This window comes from Pelobates fuscus, chromosome 8 (genome assembly GCF_036172605.1).
Source record: "Pelobates fuscus isolate aPelFus1 chromosome 8, aPelFus1.pri, whole genome shotgun sequence".
Lineage (NCBI taxonomy): Eukaryota > Metazoa > Chordata > Amphibia > Anura > Pelobatidae > Pelobates > Pelobates fuscus.
Window position 1 is genome coordinate 130,530,392 of NC_086324.1, and position 19,923 is coordinate 130,550,314.

At 45.6% G+C, this 19,923-nt stretch overlaps 1 protein-coding gene across 1 annotated transcript in view; it reads right to left on the bottom strand.

The window, feature by feature from the left end:
- Positions 1-1,890: 1,890 nt before the first annotated feature.
- LOC134571298 (multidrug resistance-associated protein 1-like) overlaps positions 1,891-19,923 on the bottom strand; it is a 111,734-nt gene continuing 93,701 nt past the window's right edge. Inside the window, exons 29-32 of the mRNA XM_063429474.1 lie at positions 16,030-16,188; positions 15,145-15,311; positions 5,199-5,393; positions 1,891-3,021 (exon numbers count right to left, since the gene is read on the bottom strand). Of these exons, the coding sequence (XP_063285544.1) occupies positions 2,913-3,021; positions 5,199-5,393; positions 15,145-15,311; positions 16,030-16,188 (630 nt within the window). The 3' untranslated portion in view covers positions 1,891-2,912. The remainder of the gene's footprint in view (positions 3,022-5,198; positions 5,394-15,144; positions 15,312-16,029; positions 16,189-19,923) is intronic.

Sequence of the window (19,923 nt, forward strand, 5' to 3'; positions counted from 1 at the left end):
TCCTTAAAGGAAAACTGTTTAATTGTACTATTACTGAAAATAGAAGATTACATGTATATCATTTAGTAATGAAAATATACATATACATTTTTAGAATGCAATTTCGAGATGTTTGACTCAAAAGTGCACAAACACAGCAGTACCTGCACAGTCTTTAGTCAGATAAGCATTACTTCAGAACAAAGAAGGTTTAAACATGGTCACCTCCACACGGCAAGGGCAGGCACTACCAATCGATATGCACAAATATACATATGTTATAATACACGTATCTATAGTACATATAATCTTTTATCGTAAATAAAGAAATGACCGTTTTCCTTCAAGTTCCTACATGAATAACACAGCTATCTCGGGAATCTTGCTGATAATTTGGATCCAGCTTCATCTCCCCGAGTTGGTCTCCTGAGAGAATAATATATTCAGTGCTTTGTGAATATATGCATAATTCATAGTCTTGAGGTAGGTAAACTACATTCAAAGTGTATATTGGTCTGAAACAAATATTCCTAAAAATTAGAACAGTTTTATATTTGTTTTTTACATTTCAAAAAACAAATTCAACATAAACACCAACTCTTTGTTAATAGTCATTGGCGTTTTTAAGTGGTAAACACATCACACTGATAAAATGTTAAACTAAAGCAAAATAAAATATATTGAGCCTCTTCTTGTCTTTATAGTGAACAGGTCATCTACACAATTTGTTCACCTTCAGGTAGGAATACATGTGCTCTACACAGATTGATGCTTACAATAATCACCAGCAAATGTATAGATTAAACAATATACTTAGCTAAAGATCACTTCCTGCTTAAATATGGCCACTGGCACCAATAGCCATGCCTTCCATTGAATACTTCCTCCCTTAAAGGAACACTACAGTCACCTAAATTACTTTAGCTAAATAAAGCAGTTTTAGTGTATAGATCCTTCCCCTGCAATTTCACTGCCATTTAGGAGTTAAATCACTTTGTTTCTGTTTATGCAGCCCTAGCCACACCTCCCCTGGCTATGATTGACAGAGCCGGCATGAAAAAAAAACAATTTTCACTTTCAAACAGATGTAATTTACCTCTAAATTGAACTTTAATCACATACAGGAGGCTCTTGCAGGGTCTAGCAAGCTATTAACATAGCAGGGGATAAGAAAATCTTAATTAAACTGAACTTGCAATAAAGAAAGCCTAAATAGGGCTCTCTTTACAGGAAGTGTTTATGTAAGGCTGTGCAAGTCACATGCAGGGAGGTGTGACTAGGGTTCATAAACAAAGGGATTTAACTCCTAAATGGCAGAGGATTGAGCAGTGAGGCTCCAGGGGCTCATTAAGCTTACGTTGTTCAGGTGACTATAGTGTCCCTTTAATATGGCCCCCCTCGTTACTGCCCCTACCTTAAAATTATACAAGCAGCATTACATATTTCCTATCGCTAAGGTAATTTACGCAAACACTAAAAGTCCAAAGAATCCCACATAAGGGCAAACTGTAAACACCACAGATAGAAGAACAACATGGAGGCACCAACATATTGCAATACCTCAGAAAGGATGATGTTTATATAAATAAAGGTAAAAGGAAGTGAGAGGAGTATAATTCAGATAAAAGGAGCATACAACCAAAAAACCAAAACCAGTGCCACTTTAACTTGTCACATCCTTTCTACTATAACACAGGAATAGTATTATCCTGCCACTATTGCTAAATCCTATGAATTTTTCCTTTGGCTTCTACCAGTCGTACTGTTCTATTAACTTGGACTGAAAATTAATTTTTCAATATAAAAACATTGATAGGTTCAAGTGGATGCAATCAATTCCACAAAGACTGAACGTGTCATTGTTAAAAAAACTTAAAAAAACAAAAAAACTGTTAGAATGCTGAAAATATAGGCTGGATTAGATATAGAGCTGCTTACAACAATGGAAGCTTGAGGTTGAAAAGTACTCCACAACTAATTTCTCATTTAAAGAGCTAACTTGAATAACCTAAACACCTCAAAAGAAATTAAAGAACTATCTAGGCACCATAACCACTACTGCTTTGTATTGGCTAGGGTGCCAGGAGTCCCCTGGTAGTGTCATCTGCTAGTAACATCAAAGTATTTATAATGTCGTCGTTCTCATGTGAGCTAGTTTGTTAACGCCCTGAACCTATGAACTCACTTAATACCAAGATAAATCTACTTTTTAAAAATACTTCAATGATATCACACTGCAACATTAATAGTGTCCAGAGTTCAACTCTAGCTTCCAACAGAATATAACATTTTACTTTGTGATACATTTCATTCACTTCCATATCTGGAATGCCCCAAGATATTTTCCCTTGATAAATCAGGCCATGTGCTTTAACAGTGACAAGAAAGTGATGAAATGGGTACGATTCACAAATTCCCAAGTTGACCAATCTGTAGGGTTTCAAACTCTCTTCCCATGACTAGAACATAATATCATACAATATATAGACACTGACACACACCGGCAAAGAAGATTCAAGATGGTGGCAAGTGAGCACTAAGCTTCATTAGTATAACAATACCTTTGTCAATGCCTGATAATATGGCATACATTCTACAAAACACAGTGATGTCTTCACCTTGCGCATCACTTGTTCATGTTCTAAGCAAACTTCTGCATTTGTCAGTTGTAACCTGAGTGAAGGAGACAATGGAATCAAGAATTTATAGTTGTGCAGGGATTCCTGCTTGTGAGAGGCTCTCGGACTGTCTAATAGAAGATTATTTCCCGTCTCCTTCATAAACGTAGAAATGGTCCATTATGATTTGTCCACTTTCTGTATCCCCTTTTCCAAAAACATACTGTATGATGAGAGATTCAGCAGATTTATTTGTTTGCTGGTGTAAATGTATGCAGAGCTGTGTATAACGCTATGTCACTAGTAACAGATAGGTTAAATAATATTAGCATCTCTGGCCATAGAATAAAACAGTCCTTTATTTTCTAGAAGTCTTGAAGGAGAGTCAAATTCCACAATTTCGCCTTTGTCAAAAACAACTATTCTGTAAAATAAAGAAGAGAAAGATTTATAAATGTAAATAATACAGATAATATAACAGGATGTACATAAGGTTTGCTCACATACCGTATATACTCGAGTATAAGCCGAGTTTTTCAGCACATTTTTTGGGCTGAAAAACCCCAACTCGGCTTATACTCGAGTCAAGGTCTGTATTATGGCAATTTGCATTGCCATAATACAAACTGGGGGAGAGGGGGGCTGGCAGAGCTGTAACTTACCTGTTCTGCAGCTCCTGTCAGCTCTCTCCTCCTCCGCGCCGTCCGTTCAGCACCTCGGTCAGCTCCCAGTGTAAGTCTCGCGAGAGACTTACAGTGTGAGCTGATAGAAGGAGCTGCACGGACGGCGCAGAGGAGGAGAGAGCTGACAGGAGCTGCAGAACAGGTAAGTTACAGCTCTGCCAGCCCCCCTCTCCCCCCCACTGAACTGCCACTGGACCACCAGGGAAGGAGAGCCCCCCTCCCTGCCATATATCAAGCAGGGAGGGGGGACGAAAAATAAATAAAAATATAAATAAAATAAGAAATAATAATAAAAAATAATAATAATAATAAAAAGGGGGTATAAGGACCACTGTGGGAGGGGGGGGGGGTATAAGGACCACTATGGGAGGGAGGGGGTGGGATAAGGACCACTATGGGAGGGAGGGGGGGTATAAGGACCGCTATGGGAGGGGGGGGATAAGGACCACTATGGGAGGGAGGGGGGGGATAAGGACCACTATGGGAGGGAGGGGGGGTATAAGGACCGCTATGGGAGGGAGGGGGGGGGATAAGGACCACTATGGGAGGGAGGGGGGGATAAGGACCACTATGGGAGGGAGGGGGGGGATAAGGACCGCTATGGGAGGGAGGGGGGGGATAAGGACCACTATGGGAGGGAGGGGGGGGATAAGGACCGCTATGGGAGGGAGGGGGATAAGGACCACTATGGGAGGGAGGGGGGGATAAGGACCACTATGGGAGGGAGGGGGGGATAAGGACCACTATGGGAGGGAGGGGGGGGGGGATAAGGACCACTAGGGGAGGGGAGGGGGAAGTAAGGACCACTAGGGGAGGGGAGGGTAAGGACCACTAGGGGAGGGGTGAGTCAGGACCACTGGGGGAGGGAGGTGAAGGAACACGGGGGTGGGGAGGTAAGGACCACTGAGGGAGGAGGAGGGGAGGTCAGGACATATGGGGGGGGGGGGGCAAATATCCTTGCACCGGCCCTGCACACACTGCACTCACACACACTGCATTCATACACACACACACTGCACTCATACACACGCTGCACTCATACACACACACGCTGCACTCATACACACACTGCACTCATACACACACGCTGCACTCATACACACACACGCTGCACTCATATGCACACACTGCATTCATTATACACACACTGTAAATAAATATTCAATTAATATATTTTTTTTAGGATCTAATTTTATTTAGAAATTTACCAGTAGCTGCTGCATTTCCCACCCTAGTCTTATACTCGAGTCAATAAGTTTTCCCAGTTTTTTGGGGAAAAATTAGGGGCCTCGGCTTATATTCGGGTCGGCTTATACTCGAGTATATACGGTATCTACAATAAAAGTCTGTTTTATAAAAAAAAAGTGTTTTAATGCAATTTATTATCCATCAGTAAGAGTAAATAGTCCATGTATTTCTGTCTGGACAATTATTTGGAGAGCAGGTCATTTAAGCCATCCGGTATGTCCAATGACCATCTACGTTATCAGTGCAGTTCCCTATAGTCGTACGTCTTTGTGAGTCAGTGTATCAACCACCGCCCCTTCTTTTTCAAGGGTACCCTATAAACACTCAATCTGTTTATAACACTGGTTATTGTGCCTTCCAACTACAAATAACCAGGTTGAGGTTTTTCTTTGCTTTTACAAATCCTTTAGTTTATAGAATCGATAAAGATAGATATACATAAGCATACTTCCTGAGTGTTTGTGGTCACAACTAAGCAGGTATTTGAATAATGGTGGTGAGTTGCAATCTCGCAAGTTTGAAGAGGAAATATCAGAATGATCCTTAAAAAGCTTCATTTCAGCCTACCAAAACAGATATCTTCTAGCTCTACTACCCAATATTTAATTTTACATGGCAGTTTAATATCTCCTTCAATAATAATTGGAACTGGAAGAAAAAGCATCCTTACCTTGTATAATCCATGATGGTGTTGAGTCGATGAGCAATGGTTATAACCGTGCTGTCCTCAAACTCTCTTCTGATGGTCGACTGGATGAGATCATCTGTCTCCAAATCCACTGCTGCCGTAGCTTCATCCAACACCAGGATCTTGGTCTTCCGAAGCAAAGCTCTTGCCAAACATACCAATTGCCTTTGGCCAACACTAAAATGGAGACACATTCACTAATCATTGCTAGTACAACATTGCATTTAAATATCATTATATAGCACTTGAGTAAAACTTTAATTAAAGTAATTCTGATTTCCTCTAATTTGTAAGACTGCATTTTTCCTTAAGTAAAATCTTTTTAATTGTATTTACATGACATCCAATGACATGAGAATTCTGAAGTTTGTTGTAAACATCCTTCTGAGCAAACAGCATGACTCAGCATATGGGTAATTAAAGGACATTGTTTGAACTGCCACCAGTCACCATTTGATCTGTCCTTATCACACAGGTTCGCTGTCCGATAAGCCTGTCCATTAAGTAGCAGAGAATATATACAACAAAAATTGAAAGTCAGAAGGTAGGTACATTATATAAATTAGAGTGAAATTAATATGGTGTATTGAATACAGTAACTTAATGTAACTTATAACTGTTTCTCTTGTGGTTTCCATAAAATAGAATTTAAAACCATGTGTATAAAGGTCATATGAAACAGCTTAATGGAACACTTAAACCAGTGGTGTAGAGGTTATGGTCCCAGCAGTGCTCTGGCATCCATTCAATGTATGTAGTAAAACATTTTGCTTACAGTCTAACAACATATCTGGGGTTCACCAGGCACCAGTCACCTACTTCTCTCTGGCCAGAAGCTTTCTCCACTGAGCTGAGTCTGGCGCTACAGGGCTTAGCTCATTGGCTGAGACTTAATGAGCTGGCCCTGCACAGCAAAGTTTGGGTCAGGAGAGCTATTCGAAGCTCCAAGCAAGAGCTTACAGCTCTCAATAAAGGATGTTGCTGGTACCTGGCAGACCGCAGTAAGTTGACAAACTGTTAGCAAACAGTTTGACTTCGAACATTTTTGTGGGTCACCAAGGCACTTCTGGAACCATAACCACTAACATAACCAATTGCAATATCAGCTCGTTCTTCAGCCTGTGCTTCTGAATAATTTTTGGCTCTTCTCATTAAATTAACATTACAAGCACCATAACCACTACAGGTTATAATGTTTGAAATGTTATTTTAACTAGAAGAGTCAATGATTATTCAGACGCACAGGCTGAAGAGACAGCTAATAACGATAAATCAATCATGTAAACGCAGAACAGTTACTGTTTAAAATCTGGACGAACGCCTTACTACCCCATCCTATGTGCAATTTGGACACCTTCAGTTTGATAATCCTGAGTTGGTTTGTGCATTTGTTTACCATTGACTTTGCCAGCAAATACAGTTGCAAGAAAAAGTATGTGAACCCTTTGGAATGATATGGATTTCTGCACAAATTGGTCATAAAATGTGATCTGATCATCATCTAATGTATCTTGTATTTGATATAAAGAATTTTCCCTTGTGTTTGTTTTATATATTTTTCTGATAGATGTTTTTTTAAAAAAATCTCTTGGCTGTATCAATTAACAACTTTTGTTCATTAGTTAATTAAATCATGGATTGATTTCCTGTTTGTTATTTGTTTGCTATATAAGCACATTTTTCACTGTGTGGTGTCAGCTTGAAAAAGACCTTTGTTGGTCGAAACGTTGCTTGGCGTTGCATTTTTTCCTAATAAATCTGCATACGGTTTCAATTTGGAGTGCCTGTGGTCCTTTCTTCTTTCGTGTATAATTCTGGGATTGCTGGTCCTGATCCGGAGCACCCTTGGCCGCTGGGATTGAGTGCGGTTCCCACCATCTACTTTGCCTGATCATCATCTAAGTCACAACAATAGACAATCACAGTCTGCTTAACCCCTTAAGGACACATGACATGTGTGACATGTCATGATTCCCTTTTATTCCAGAAGTTTGGTCCTTAAGGGGTTAAACTAATAACACACGGGGGCGTGGCCTAGCGGTCCGAGAAGATGGCAGCTTGATCCCTGAGCTCCCCGCTGGCTTGGCTCGTAACCTCGTTTAAACCGCACTCTGACCGCAGTGATGGGTAACACTCATCGAGCCTCACATGCCCAAAGACCAGGGGATCCCCCAAAAGGAACCCCGACCCCGACAATGAAACAATACCTGCTCGCACAGGCGGACTTGGATCCGCAGGCCTCAAATGACTCCACTGAGTCGGACATTTTCTCCCAGCGTTCCCCAACGGGAGAGCAGGCCCCTGAAACGCAGGTGACAAGAGACCCCGCAATACCGGACCTGATGGCCCTGCTAAAAGACTTACCCACGAAAACCGACCTCAAGACAGCCGACGCTGAGTTACACTCCTCGATCACGGCGGAACTCCACGCACTGAGAGAGGACTTACAAGGCCTCAACCAACGAGTCTTGCAGATTGAAGCGGACTGTGACCACATGGCAGTGGCACAGGCTGCTAATACAGACATGCTGCAGCACCACACCACAGTGATGAGACAGATGGCCCTGCATATAGAGGACCTCGACAACAGGGGCAGACGCCAGAACATTAGGGTAAGGGGGGTCCCAGAGGAGTTGGATACCAAGGCCCCAGTACAGAGTACACTGATGGAGCTGTTCAATAGGCCGCCACTGACGCACATGGGCTTTATTAGAGCACACCGGGCCCTGAGACCCCAAGGGCCCCCGGGGGGACCCCCCAGAGACATCATCTGCTGCATGGAGAGTTTCCAGCTTAAGGAAGAGATCCTACGCAAGGCACGGGCCGCGGACAAGGTGTTGCTAGAAGGGTCGGACATCCAGCTATACCCAGATCTGTCCCCTGCTACTCTGGCGTACCGGCGAGCCCTGAAGCCTTTCACCAGGCAATTGCAGTCCGCCAACCTACGGTACCGATGGTGCTTCCCCACAGGCCTTCAAGTAGCGACACCCTCAGGCCCCTTCATGGTCACGGGTGCAGAAGACTTAGAGACGCTTCAACGTGAGTTACATCTGCTGCCGGAGAAGCTAATCTGGCCGAACCCGCTCAGATTTTACACGGAAGGTCCTAGACCTCAAGGCATGGGTCCCAAACCCCAACGACTGCGGAATCCCTGCATGCAGACGATAAGACCAGCGGGAACACAGAACTAAATGTATCGCCGGCCCTGCCGCTCCCTGGGATTCTGACGAAATACACCAAGCTTTGAAAGGGAGGACTTGTATGCTTTTTTCACCCTCTATTTTTTTTTTTTTTTTGCTGCATCCATACCGCTTCGAACATCACTCTTATTCAGAGCCTCTCCACTCCAACCCTGGGACTTACAGTTGGCCTTCCACCTCCAAACCCTGGGTCCGTGTGGAGCAGTAGGAGCAGTGGACGATCAACCCGGAGTCTGGGGACAACCTTCCTCTTCCCGTTTCATTACCGCAAGTATGCCTAAGGGGACAGGGGGGGTACGGGACTACACGCTTCCCCACAACATGAGGACAGTGGCCGAATAATTGGGGAGGGGGAGAGGGGGTGGCCCCCGGCCCTACTGAATGGCATACCCTGCCTAAGCATGGCATGGAGGGAGGGGGATGGACACTTTTAAGCCCTGGACTTGTCCCCTCTTTATGCGAGGAGTTAGGGAGGACTACATGATCCACCCCTATAGTCACCCCGAAAGGCTACAGCCCTCAGGCACAATCTATCAGGACAAACTGGGACGCTAACCGGCAAATGCCATCATACCACCCACACGAGACAGGGGAGCCAGCCACATCAGCACCAGTAGAGGGGTGATGCGGCCCACGCAGCTATACAGTGGGTCCCCTCAGACTTTATGGACCGTTGCTGCTCTCCCGGCTATCCTGATTCCACCCTTACCGGGGTATAGAGGGTTACAGGAGAGCACTGTGCTAGGCCTTCTTGGGGCCAACCAGACATATGTTGTAGCATGTAGAACAGGGGCCGGATGGCTGATGGGGGTCAGGGCCGGGCTTGGGTGGAGGCATGTCACGGAGCCTAGGTGGGGGGGGGGGGGAGAGAGGGGATGCATACGGCTTCCGGGGGGGACCAAGGCGAAGCTCTCACTACTCCAAGCTAGGTGGTTTTCTTCGACCCTAGATAATTGGGAATCACCCAGACACCGGGGGGGTGGCGGGCGAGGCACACTTAGACGAAGGACACCATATTACATCGGTGGGCCGATCAACCCACGAACTGCGGTCATGACACAGACCTTGCAAACATTTGCTTATAGAGGTACATCATAGGCTACACTCCCTGCTTAGTGAGCCAAGAGGCGGGGAGACGGGATGTCCTGACTGGGCGGAACTCCGAGGGCTCGCAGAGGCACGTGACGATCTTTCTGGGAGCGTCCTGGGCCCACTGGGTTCTGCCTACTTGGGGCTTCTTGGACTCCTTTGCTACCCTACTGGTTGGAGCGTTCTAACCCTAGGTGCGCGGTGCACCCCTCCTACCTACGGGAGGGGGGGGGGGGTGATTACTGCCCTCCAACGCTCAACTCCATTTTCCGCTGTAGAAAGTGTTACTCATTCGTACCCAGTTTCTAGACCCAGAGGGTACGTTCCTTCCCCTCCCCTCCTCTGACCTTCCCGGTTTTCCCCAAGTTACCCTATCCCGTATTCGCTGTACCTGACGACCGGACAAAAGTGACCATATCACCTGTGAGCAACTGACACATATCCAGTATGTCTCTAATACCGGCCCCACTCACCATTTTCACACTGAACACTAGGGGACTAAACACGCCAGAAAAAAGGGCTGGGGCTCATAAGGACTTTAGGACAGCACGCGCATCCATAGTGTTTTTGCAAGAGACCCATTTTCGGGCAGGCTCGCGACCCACGTTGACGAACCACCACTACCCCAGGGGATACTATAGTGACTTCCAGGGAGGTAAATCCCGGGGCACGGCAATACTCCTGCATAGACACCTCCCATTTATAGAAACTGGGGTCTTGACGGACCCGGAGGGCCGCTTCCTGTTCCTCAAGGGGACGATCGCAGGTACTATGTATACCCTAGCCAACCTCTATGCCCCTAACCGGGGGCAATATAAATTCTTGGCTAAGACGCTCCGCACACTAGCGGGTTTCCAGGAAGGCATACTAATAGTGGGCGGGGATCTAAATGTAGCGTTAGACCCCAAATGGGACTCCTCCTCGGGCCACTCACACATCCCCTCACAATATCTTACAGCCATTAAAACTCTCCTGGCCAGGACTAAGCTAGTAGACTGTTGGAGAGCCTTCCACCCCGACGAAAAGGATTTCACCTTTTATTCCCACCCTCATAACTCCTACACCCGCATAGATTATCTACTAGTCCCCAGCTACCACATACCGCTAGTTTTACAGGCTGACCAAGGCACTGTGACGTGGTCGGACCACGCCCCAGTGATCATCAAATTACACTCCCCCCTCCACAGGCCCAAGATCTCTAAGTGGTTGAATAAATCATTGTTTACAAACCCTACGATCACCTCAGACATAGGGGAGACACTAAGGGAATATTTCGCCTATAACACCTGCGAACAGACTTCCCCCACCATACGCTGGGAGGCACATAAGAGTGTCATAAGAGGCCACTTCATCCCAAAAAGTGCGCTCCTGAAAAAAACAGAGTGAAGCCCGTATGGCTAAATTACTATCGGACATAGCACAGGCAGACACACTTAACAAACAACACCAACTCCCCACACACCAGGCCACTCTCCTCAGCTTGCGTAGGGAACTAACTACACTCATTCATTCCACTCATCAAAGGGACGCTCTGCGAAATAGGGCTTTCTTTGCGATCCATGGGAACAAAAGTGGGAAACTTCTAGCGCGCATGCTAGCCAAAAGGCGCCACGACACGTACATAGACAGGATCCGAGACAAGGCGGGGGTCCTACACAGACACCCGGCCAAGATCCAGGAAATCATCCGCACATATTACGCGGGGTTGTACTCCCTCCCACGCCCTCACACCGACGCCCAGTCACGATCACTCCAGACCTCAATAGATGACTACCTAAAGACCCATACGCTCCCTTCCCTGACGGCCGCCACGGCCGACCAGCTGGATGAACCTATATCTATGGGGGAACTAGCGCTAGCTATTAAATCCATGAAACCGGGCAAGACCCCAGGTCCAGACGGCCTGCCCATCAAATATTACAAAAGCTATGCCGAGATCCTGTACCCCCCACTCCTAGACATGTTCAATGCCATCAGGGAGGGACACGAACTGCCCCCACAAGCGCTCATGACACACATCACTATAATTCCGAAAGAGGGCAAGGACCGGGAGCACTGCGGGAGTTATCGGCCCATATCCCTTATAAATAACGACATCAAACTGCTGGCGAAGGTCCTGGCGACCCGACTCCAGGTGCACGTCCGGACCAGGTGGGGTTTGTGATGGGCAGGGAAGCCAGGGATGACACCATAAGGGCCCTTACTATAATGCACAAAAAAACAGGGGACGACACGGGCCTTCTCCTGCTGTCCACGGACGCGGAGAAGGCCTTTGACAGGGTCTGCTGGACGTATATGTTCCGGACACTGTCACACTTGGGTGTGGGGCCGTACCTACAGGGATCGATCAAGGCCCTGTACACTCATCCGACAGCACACGTCCTGGTTAATGGGGCGCCCACGGAGGCGTTCCCAATTCACAATGGAACGAGACAGGGGTGTCCCCTGTCTCCGTTGCTGTTCGTCCTGGCCCTGGAACCCCTGCTCACTACTATCCGCCACCACCCGGACATCAAGGGAGTACACATAGGAGATACACACCATAAACTTGCCGCGTACGCAGATGACCGTCTATTCTTTATAACTCACCCAGAGATCTCCCTCCCCAATCTAGTGCAGGAGTTCCAGACCTTCGGCAGGTTATCAGGGTACAAGATCAACTTCTCCAAGTCATATGTTTTAAACGTCAGCGTACCCGCAAGGAGAACGACGCAGCTTCAACGCAGCTTCGCGTTCCAGTGGGCCGCTGATAAAATCCGTTACCTCGGCACCTGGCTGACGGTTAGGGAATCGGAGCTTTTTACAGCAAATTTTGCCCCGATACTGGCTAGGTTCCAAGCAGACATGAGGGAGTGGGCCCTACCGCACATCTCCTGGCTGGGCAGAATCCAAGTAATTAAAATGAACCTGCTACCGAGATTACTCTACCTCTTTCAGGCTCTGGCCATCTCGATCCCCACCTCATTCTTTACCACACTTCGACAAGCAATGGGAGCCTTTGTATGGGACGGGAGGAGACCCAGACTAAAATATGCACTACTCACCCAACCTAGGAACAAAGGGGGCCTAGCCCTACCCGATTTCCGGCAATACTACAAGGCATGCCATCTACAACGGGTAGTGGAATGGTCTAAAACCGGGGTCAGTAAATTGTGGAAACAGGCGGAGGAGGGGTTGGCTGGGATCCCAGCCGCCCTCATCCCGTGGCTCCCCGGGGGGACAGACGGAAAGGAAACGCACTACTCCACATACACGAAAGCGACGCTGAAGATATGGAGAGGGAGTGCCGGCAGACACACACTCTCCACATACCCGTCCCCACTGCTCCTCCTCACACACAATCCAGGCTTCCCACCAGGCAAGGACCCTAGGGCACTGAGGGCCCTGGTGCAATGCCCACTGCCGAGGCTGAGACATGTGTGCTCCGGTCAGGGGCTGAGGTCCTTAACTGACTTATGTGGGGACCCTAACCAGCTGTTCACGACCCACTTCCGATACGCGCAACTAGTGAGCTACACCAAAACCCTACCACGGGCAGGAGCTCTCACGAGGGGACTCACTACCTTTGAGCAACTTTGTGTAGACCCTGACCCATTACCACATGGTATCTCGCAGCTTTACACCCTCCTACAAACACACACACCCACGGCTACACCGCGTTTTATGGGAAAATGGGAGGAGGCCCTTGACCATACATTTAGCGCGAGGGAATGGGAAAAGATATGTGAGATCACACACCACTGCTCCATATTTAGTAAGAGCCAGGAGACAGCTTATAAGATACTCACGCAATGGTACTGCACCCCAGACACAACTCAATACATACATGCCCATGGGTCCAACATATGCTGGAGATGCGCAAATGCACCGGGCACACCCCTACATATTTGGTGGGTTTGCGAACTCATCCAACCATTCTGGAGGAAGATACACACAATCACATCCCGCTTCTCTGACAACCCACCACCATTAGAACCTGCAGCAATGCTGCTCCATCACACGACTATACCGATTTCTAGGTACAAAAAATCGCTTACAATCCGTATCCTAAACATGGCCAAGCAAACTATACCACAATACTGGAAAAAGAGTGAGACTCCTTCCCTTCTCAAGTGGTTCACCCACATGGAGGAGCTGAGAGCAGTGGAGGAGCTCTCCATGTTAGCAACTGAAAAACAGCGTCAAACATACTTGGACATCTGGACTCACTGGATACTGACTACGACGAAACAGGACTTCCTGACGTTGCTACAAAACTAAAAATAGGGCTATACTTTGCCTAAATGACTTAGGGGACGACGGACAGACCCTCCTCCTCCTTCCCTTCACTTTCCTAACCCTCTCCCTTCCCCACTACCCGGTAGTCACAAATGAGAAACACTACCCAAAGGTCACGACGATATAAAGGCACTGGAAATGAGCCCTTACATGTTCACTTCCCTACAAAATGGTATTCCGCTGCCATAGTAAGCTGTCAATAGGGAACCTCAACAGACACGATCCCCCACAGATGCATATCAACAGATCAAGTACTCATCCCTCTCGCACAGGCAGATAACAAAAAAGACCTCGCAAGGGACACACGGGAGGTAATGGAGACCTTCTCATTAGACACCTTAGAGGTAGCCAACTAGAGGGATCTTGTCTTAACCTGAGGGGACAACAGTTTAGCCAAGGGTGGTTACCCCTCTTCGGATGACCACAATGCAAGAGACGGATGGGAAAAGTTTAGGGGAGGGAGGGGGGGATTCACCTTCATAAGCTCTTACTGTTGTTAATATCTGGGACCTGCGTGTCCGACATCCTTGTTGGGCCTGCGTGCCCGCTTTATGTTTGACTCTAACATGTTGTTGAAGATTGCACAGACCTGCGAGTCTATGCAGAAATGACCTTATTTTCCCCTTATATCCAGGAAATAAAAATTATATTTACAAAAAAAAACTAATAACACACAAAGAATGAAATGTTGTCGTGTTTTTATTAAACACACCATGTAAACATTCACAGTGCAGGTGGAAAAAGTATGTGAACCCTTGGATTTAATAACTGGTTGAACCTCCTTTGGCAGCAATAACTTCAACCAAACGTTTCCTGTAGTTGCAGATCAGACGTGCACAGCGGTCAGGAGTAATTCTTGACCATTCCTCTTTACAGAACTGTTTCAGTTCAGCAATATTCTTGGGATGTCTGGTGTGAATCGCTTTCTTGAGGTCATGCCACAGCATCTCAATCGGGTTGAGGTCAGGACTCTGACTGGGCCACTTCAGAAGGCGTATTTTCTTCTGTTTAAGCCATTCTGTTGTTGATTTACTTCAATGCTTTGGGTCAACCAGTTATTAAATCCAAGGGTTCACATACTTTTTCCACCTGCACTGTGAATGTTTACATGGTGTGTTCAATAAAAACATGGCAACATTTCATTCTTTGTGTGTTATTAGTTTAAGCAGACTGTGATTGTCGATTGTTGTGACTTAGATGATGATCAGATCACATTTTATGACCAATTTGTGCAGAAATCCATATCATTCCAAAGGGTTCACATACTTTTTCTTGCAATTGTAGCTGTATGTGTAGAATTTTATTTTTCTGTCCATTATAACATAATTAATAGCTGTTCCAGGATATTGATTTAGAAATACCTCAGGTTTTCTCCTCCTTCAGAACAAATGTAATCTAGTCCATCGGGCAAACTGGCCACAAATGATTTCAAGTGAGACAACTCCAAAGCCACCCAAATGTTTTCATCAGAGTAATTATCAAATGGATCCAGATTCATTCTTAAAGAGCCGGAAAATAACACTGGGTCCTACAGAAAAAAAATTCAAAATGAATATATAATGGAAGAAGGACTAGGTCAAGAGTGATTTACTTTCAATGTAGATTTAAATGGTTTAGGTTTAAGGTTAGAATTAGTGCGGAGAGTTGGGGGTGTTGCTATAGGGATATTGGTAAATAGCAAATAGTTATTCAAATTCTAGACATATGAGGCATTTAACCATCAGGACTCATATGTGAATCTATTTTGAGTTCTTTTTTTTGGGGTTCTACTTTATGTGTAAAAATTATTAAAAGCAGAAATGTGGAAAACAGATTTTCTTTTCCCAATTTAAAGTTTAAGTGTGGATGCAGCCAAAAAAAACATTAGAAAATGGACAATCCTTCATCTAAAAAAAAAAAAAGAAGAAGAAATGCTCTAAATAATCCTGGATCTAAAGTGTAAAACTCAATCAGTTTTATATAAGACATCATTCATGGATTAAGGGACAAAAAGGCCAGGCCTCAGTTGGCAAGAATTGCTAATACTTAACTCTGCATTAACAGCTCTGGAGCTGGGGTACTGGTTTTGGTTTCACCATCTTAAAACCATCTGACTGATAAATAGGGGGACAGCATTCAGGTCTGGTAGCACTAAAACCACTGCATTGACATGTAGTGGTCATGGTGCTTAGACTCCCTTAATAATATCCAGTTGATGTACACATTATTTATGATCACTTAAGATAAAAAAAACAAAAACATCTTACCTGGGGAATGATTGTTATTTTACATCGAAGTTCATGAAGACCTAACTTTGAAATGTCGGTTTCATCAATACAGATTTTTCCTGTTGCAGGCTCAAGAATTCGGAACAGACCAAGAGTAAGAGAAGACTTCCCAGCTCCAGTTCTTCCCACTATTCCAACCTACCAACATAATTACTCATCTTTATCACTTGGTAAATTGGTCAATGTCATGCATACAGGTTGAGTATACTTTGTTTAGATGCCACAAAATGTCCTGAGGATTTAAATTTAGCTCTTTTATCAGAAATCAAAGAAAATACTGGGCATAGGTTAAAGGAACACTGTAGTATTTTGACTACCTATTATGATCCCCGCCCCCCCTCAGAGTGGAGAAATAAGGTAGTTTACTTATCTTAGCTCTCTCTCACTGCGCCGGTTTTGCTGCAGCTGGCCCCGCCTCCATGGCTGAGATCATCAATCTTGACAATATCCGGCAATCCAATGCTTTCCCATAGGAAAGCATCGTGTGGCTAATGCACACGTGCCGCAAAACACCATGCTGCGCCAATCAGCATCTCCTCATAGTCATTGCATCTCTATAGGTAGTGTTCAGCGTCTCCATGCAGAACGCGGATGCGCTCAATGTAGGTGCTGCACATAGGGCAGCACTGACATAGGAAGCACCTCTAGTGGCCGTCTGAGTGACTGCTACTAGAGATGCTCCTAGACAGCAATGTGTTCTCTTTGCTAAGCCTGTATGGTCATGCTATAGACACCAGGATTACTACATTAAGTTGTAATGGTTCTGGTGACTGTAGTGTCCCTTTAATTCTCCTTATTCTTGATTTAAAGGAAACTGTCAATCAAAATATGATATAGGTTGACCATCAGTCATTGCTGAAACCAACATATAGGTTAATAACTTAACTTTTCACTCATATACACATTTGTGGACCATTTCGCTACTAAAGTTATTAATTTAACATACGTACATTCTAAGTGCCCCTCATTTGGAGGGACTGTTTCTTAGAAGACATACTGTCAAAAGTGAAGATGTTCTTCAAGTCACAAGTGAATCCCTATATGGTCTGCGAAGCACCAAAAATAAGCTTAACTTAATAAAGCGGCTCTGTCACCATCTAGAGTCTTTGCATCTCCGCTGGCAATGTGGTGGCTAGGGGGTGCAGCGAGTTATATTTACCTGAACCTGCCTCTCGTGGTTCTTTCATATTGTCCTCTTCAGCTGCTGGTGCTTCAGGAGCAGACATCAGCGCTGTACGCTCATGAATGAGCGCGAATATTACACTGAAGTCTACTGAGGATCACGAAAAATTCTACATAGACAGAGCCTTTTTACGCACCATCACTAGTGACGGTTGAGTGCTTGACAAGGCTTGACCAAAGATGGCTCTACTTTTTGTCAATGCAGGAAAAATAGTAAGACAAAGTAGTCTCTAATTTATCTCAGTATATCTTTTTTTTTTTTATTCTTTATTTTGTTGTGCATGAAGAATACAACGATACAAGCAATGCCACAACAGCTATTGCCAGTTTTTAGATCTACATTTACAAACGATTGTATGGCTTATCAGAACATTGCACATTTTATAGTTTAAAGTAGTTTCAACAATAGTTAAATCAACATGTCATTTGTAAGGTAAGGCAAGCGAGGTACAGATTCCGGTTAACAGACTGACTTATTATGCGGTGCTAGCGTCACCAGCTTGATCAACTGAGGCATATCCCATTTATATGAGTTAAGAAAAAAATTAAAATAAAATAAGTATCCCTAGGCATAACAGTACTAACAAATCTCGGTGTGCATGCTGGGTGTAACAAGGCTATGCACACTATGGCACAAAGTATACTCGTCAAAAATGATGAATGGCACTTAAATTATCAAGATGGAGGGTACACGCTAAGTATGTGGCATACTGTCATCTGAGTAACTAGGCACATTTTTATATTAAAAATAAAAAATAAAATTTATAACAGTTTAGGTTTTCGCTTAGACAATTATCATAAAGGTCAGAAAGTAGAAATCAGAGGAGTGATAAAAGGGAGAACACATGATATGCATCTGAATCCTAGCATTAAATAGTTAGTAAGTTATATAGCTATGCAAGTGTGATGGTGCTAAGTAGTATGTTATTCATTGTTTAGTGACACAACAGAAAAGGTTATCGTCTCTAATTCTGTCTTAGTACCATGTGTAACATCACTGACTTATCTAGCTAAGTTGTCATAAAAAGTAAACCTGCTTAATGATAAACTTAAACTTGTTAGATATTAGGTAACTGCATGAGCGGTATAATGAAGCAACAGGGAAGATATTTTCTGCTGGTTATGTACCTTTAGCTGCAGCTGGGTGAGAGGCTCATCATAGGAAGGGGGAATAACTCAGGGTAGCAGGTATTATAACCTGTGGTAACAGCATTTTAGCGACCCAGCTAGGGAAGACCCTGGCTTGCTATCTAACCAATGCCCCTACTTGCCGCCCAAGTTCTCTAATAGCCCGTCCCGTTCTAAGTATGGCAGATAAAGGGTACTTGCAGAATGTGCAGTGCATGAGAGTCAATAGGGGGGGAGATCACCGGATTTTATGTGAGTTTTACAGTTCTCAGTGTCCAGTGCAGCCGGCGGCCGCCTGCCCCAGGTATTCAGTGCAGTGCTTGTTTCAGCCGATGCCCAGTTTAACGATGGTCTGAGTGCGGGCTGGTGGCTTCTCCAGGGCAACCGACCTCCCCGTCTCCCGGTCAGTGTCGCAATCTGTTCCATGGGTTCTCCTGTGCGGGAGCGTGTCACGCTGGGTATATGTCTCTAGAGCCGCTGTAGGGTGAGCGGGTCGGGTGGACTGGCGGGTCTCGCTCTGGTGCGTGTAGGCTTTGGTGCTGGTGTCCAGGTCAGCCTGCTTTGTTTTCCGCTGTGGTGGCTTTCGGCTCTGGTTCTGCCTGAGGGCCTGTCTGGTTCGAGGGGGATTTACTCCCAGGTGGCGGCGGAGTGCCGGGCGGATCCATCCTGCTACCGCTCTCATTGCCTGTTTGAAGGTGAGTCTCCGGTTAGTCAGCAGTGTCCAGAGGCTAGTTCGGAGCCTGTCATAAAACTCCCGAGTATGCTTGGGAGGCTTGATAAGTAAGCGCTTTGTTGTAGGCTGCTTCCTTCCCACCTTCTTGCTTGGGCCCTGTTCTCCCCGTTTTGCTTTGGTCATCGTCGCTCTGTCAGTCAAAATTGTGGGGGTAGTCGCCCCCAGCGAGGACCGGGATATCCCCCGCCGGTCCAAAGGGGGGGGGTGGGGTGGTAGCAGGGCTGCGTGGAAGTCTCGCTTGTGAGCGTGTCCTGTTTCCGGGTGATCGGCCGCCTCCCCCGGGCCTCAGGCTTTGCTCTGGTGTAGGCCGCATGGTCAGCGCAGGTTTTTCTGAGTCTCCTCGGGACCAGACTGGTACCATATTGTGCTCCATGGCGTAATGGGTCGGTTCCCGGGCACTGTTTATTGCCATCATGAATAAGTCGCTCTGTAGTGGCCCGTTTATGCTTGCTGTTATAGGAGCTCTTAGACTGTGCGACTGTCCATCTTGGCTGTCAGGCCCCGCCCCCCTCAGTATATCTTTTGATTGGGTTGGAATTTCAGTGAAATTCCAACACAGTCAATGTGAGTATTTCTTAAAGATTTTATTGTTATAAAATACTAATTTTGAATGGAGAGGTGACAGTGCAAGTAGTTTTAAGTTCTGTCATTTCATAGTCGATGGGAAGAGTAAAGCTCTCCCTCACTGGGTCTCTAGTCTGCATCTCCACTGGGTGCACAAGGTTTGTATTTCTCCCGTGAGTTCTGACAATTCAAATAGTTTCTGCGGGTAATCAAGGCAATGCTCGGACACTATCTGCATTGCCACAGCTCACAAGACACTAACACAT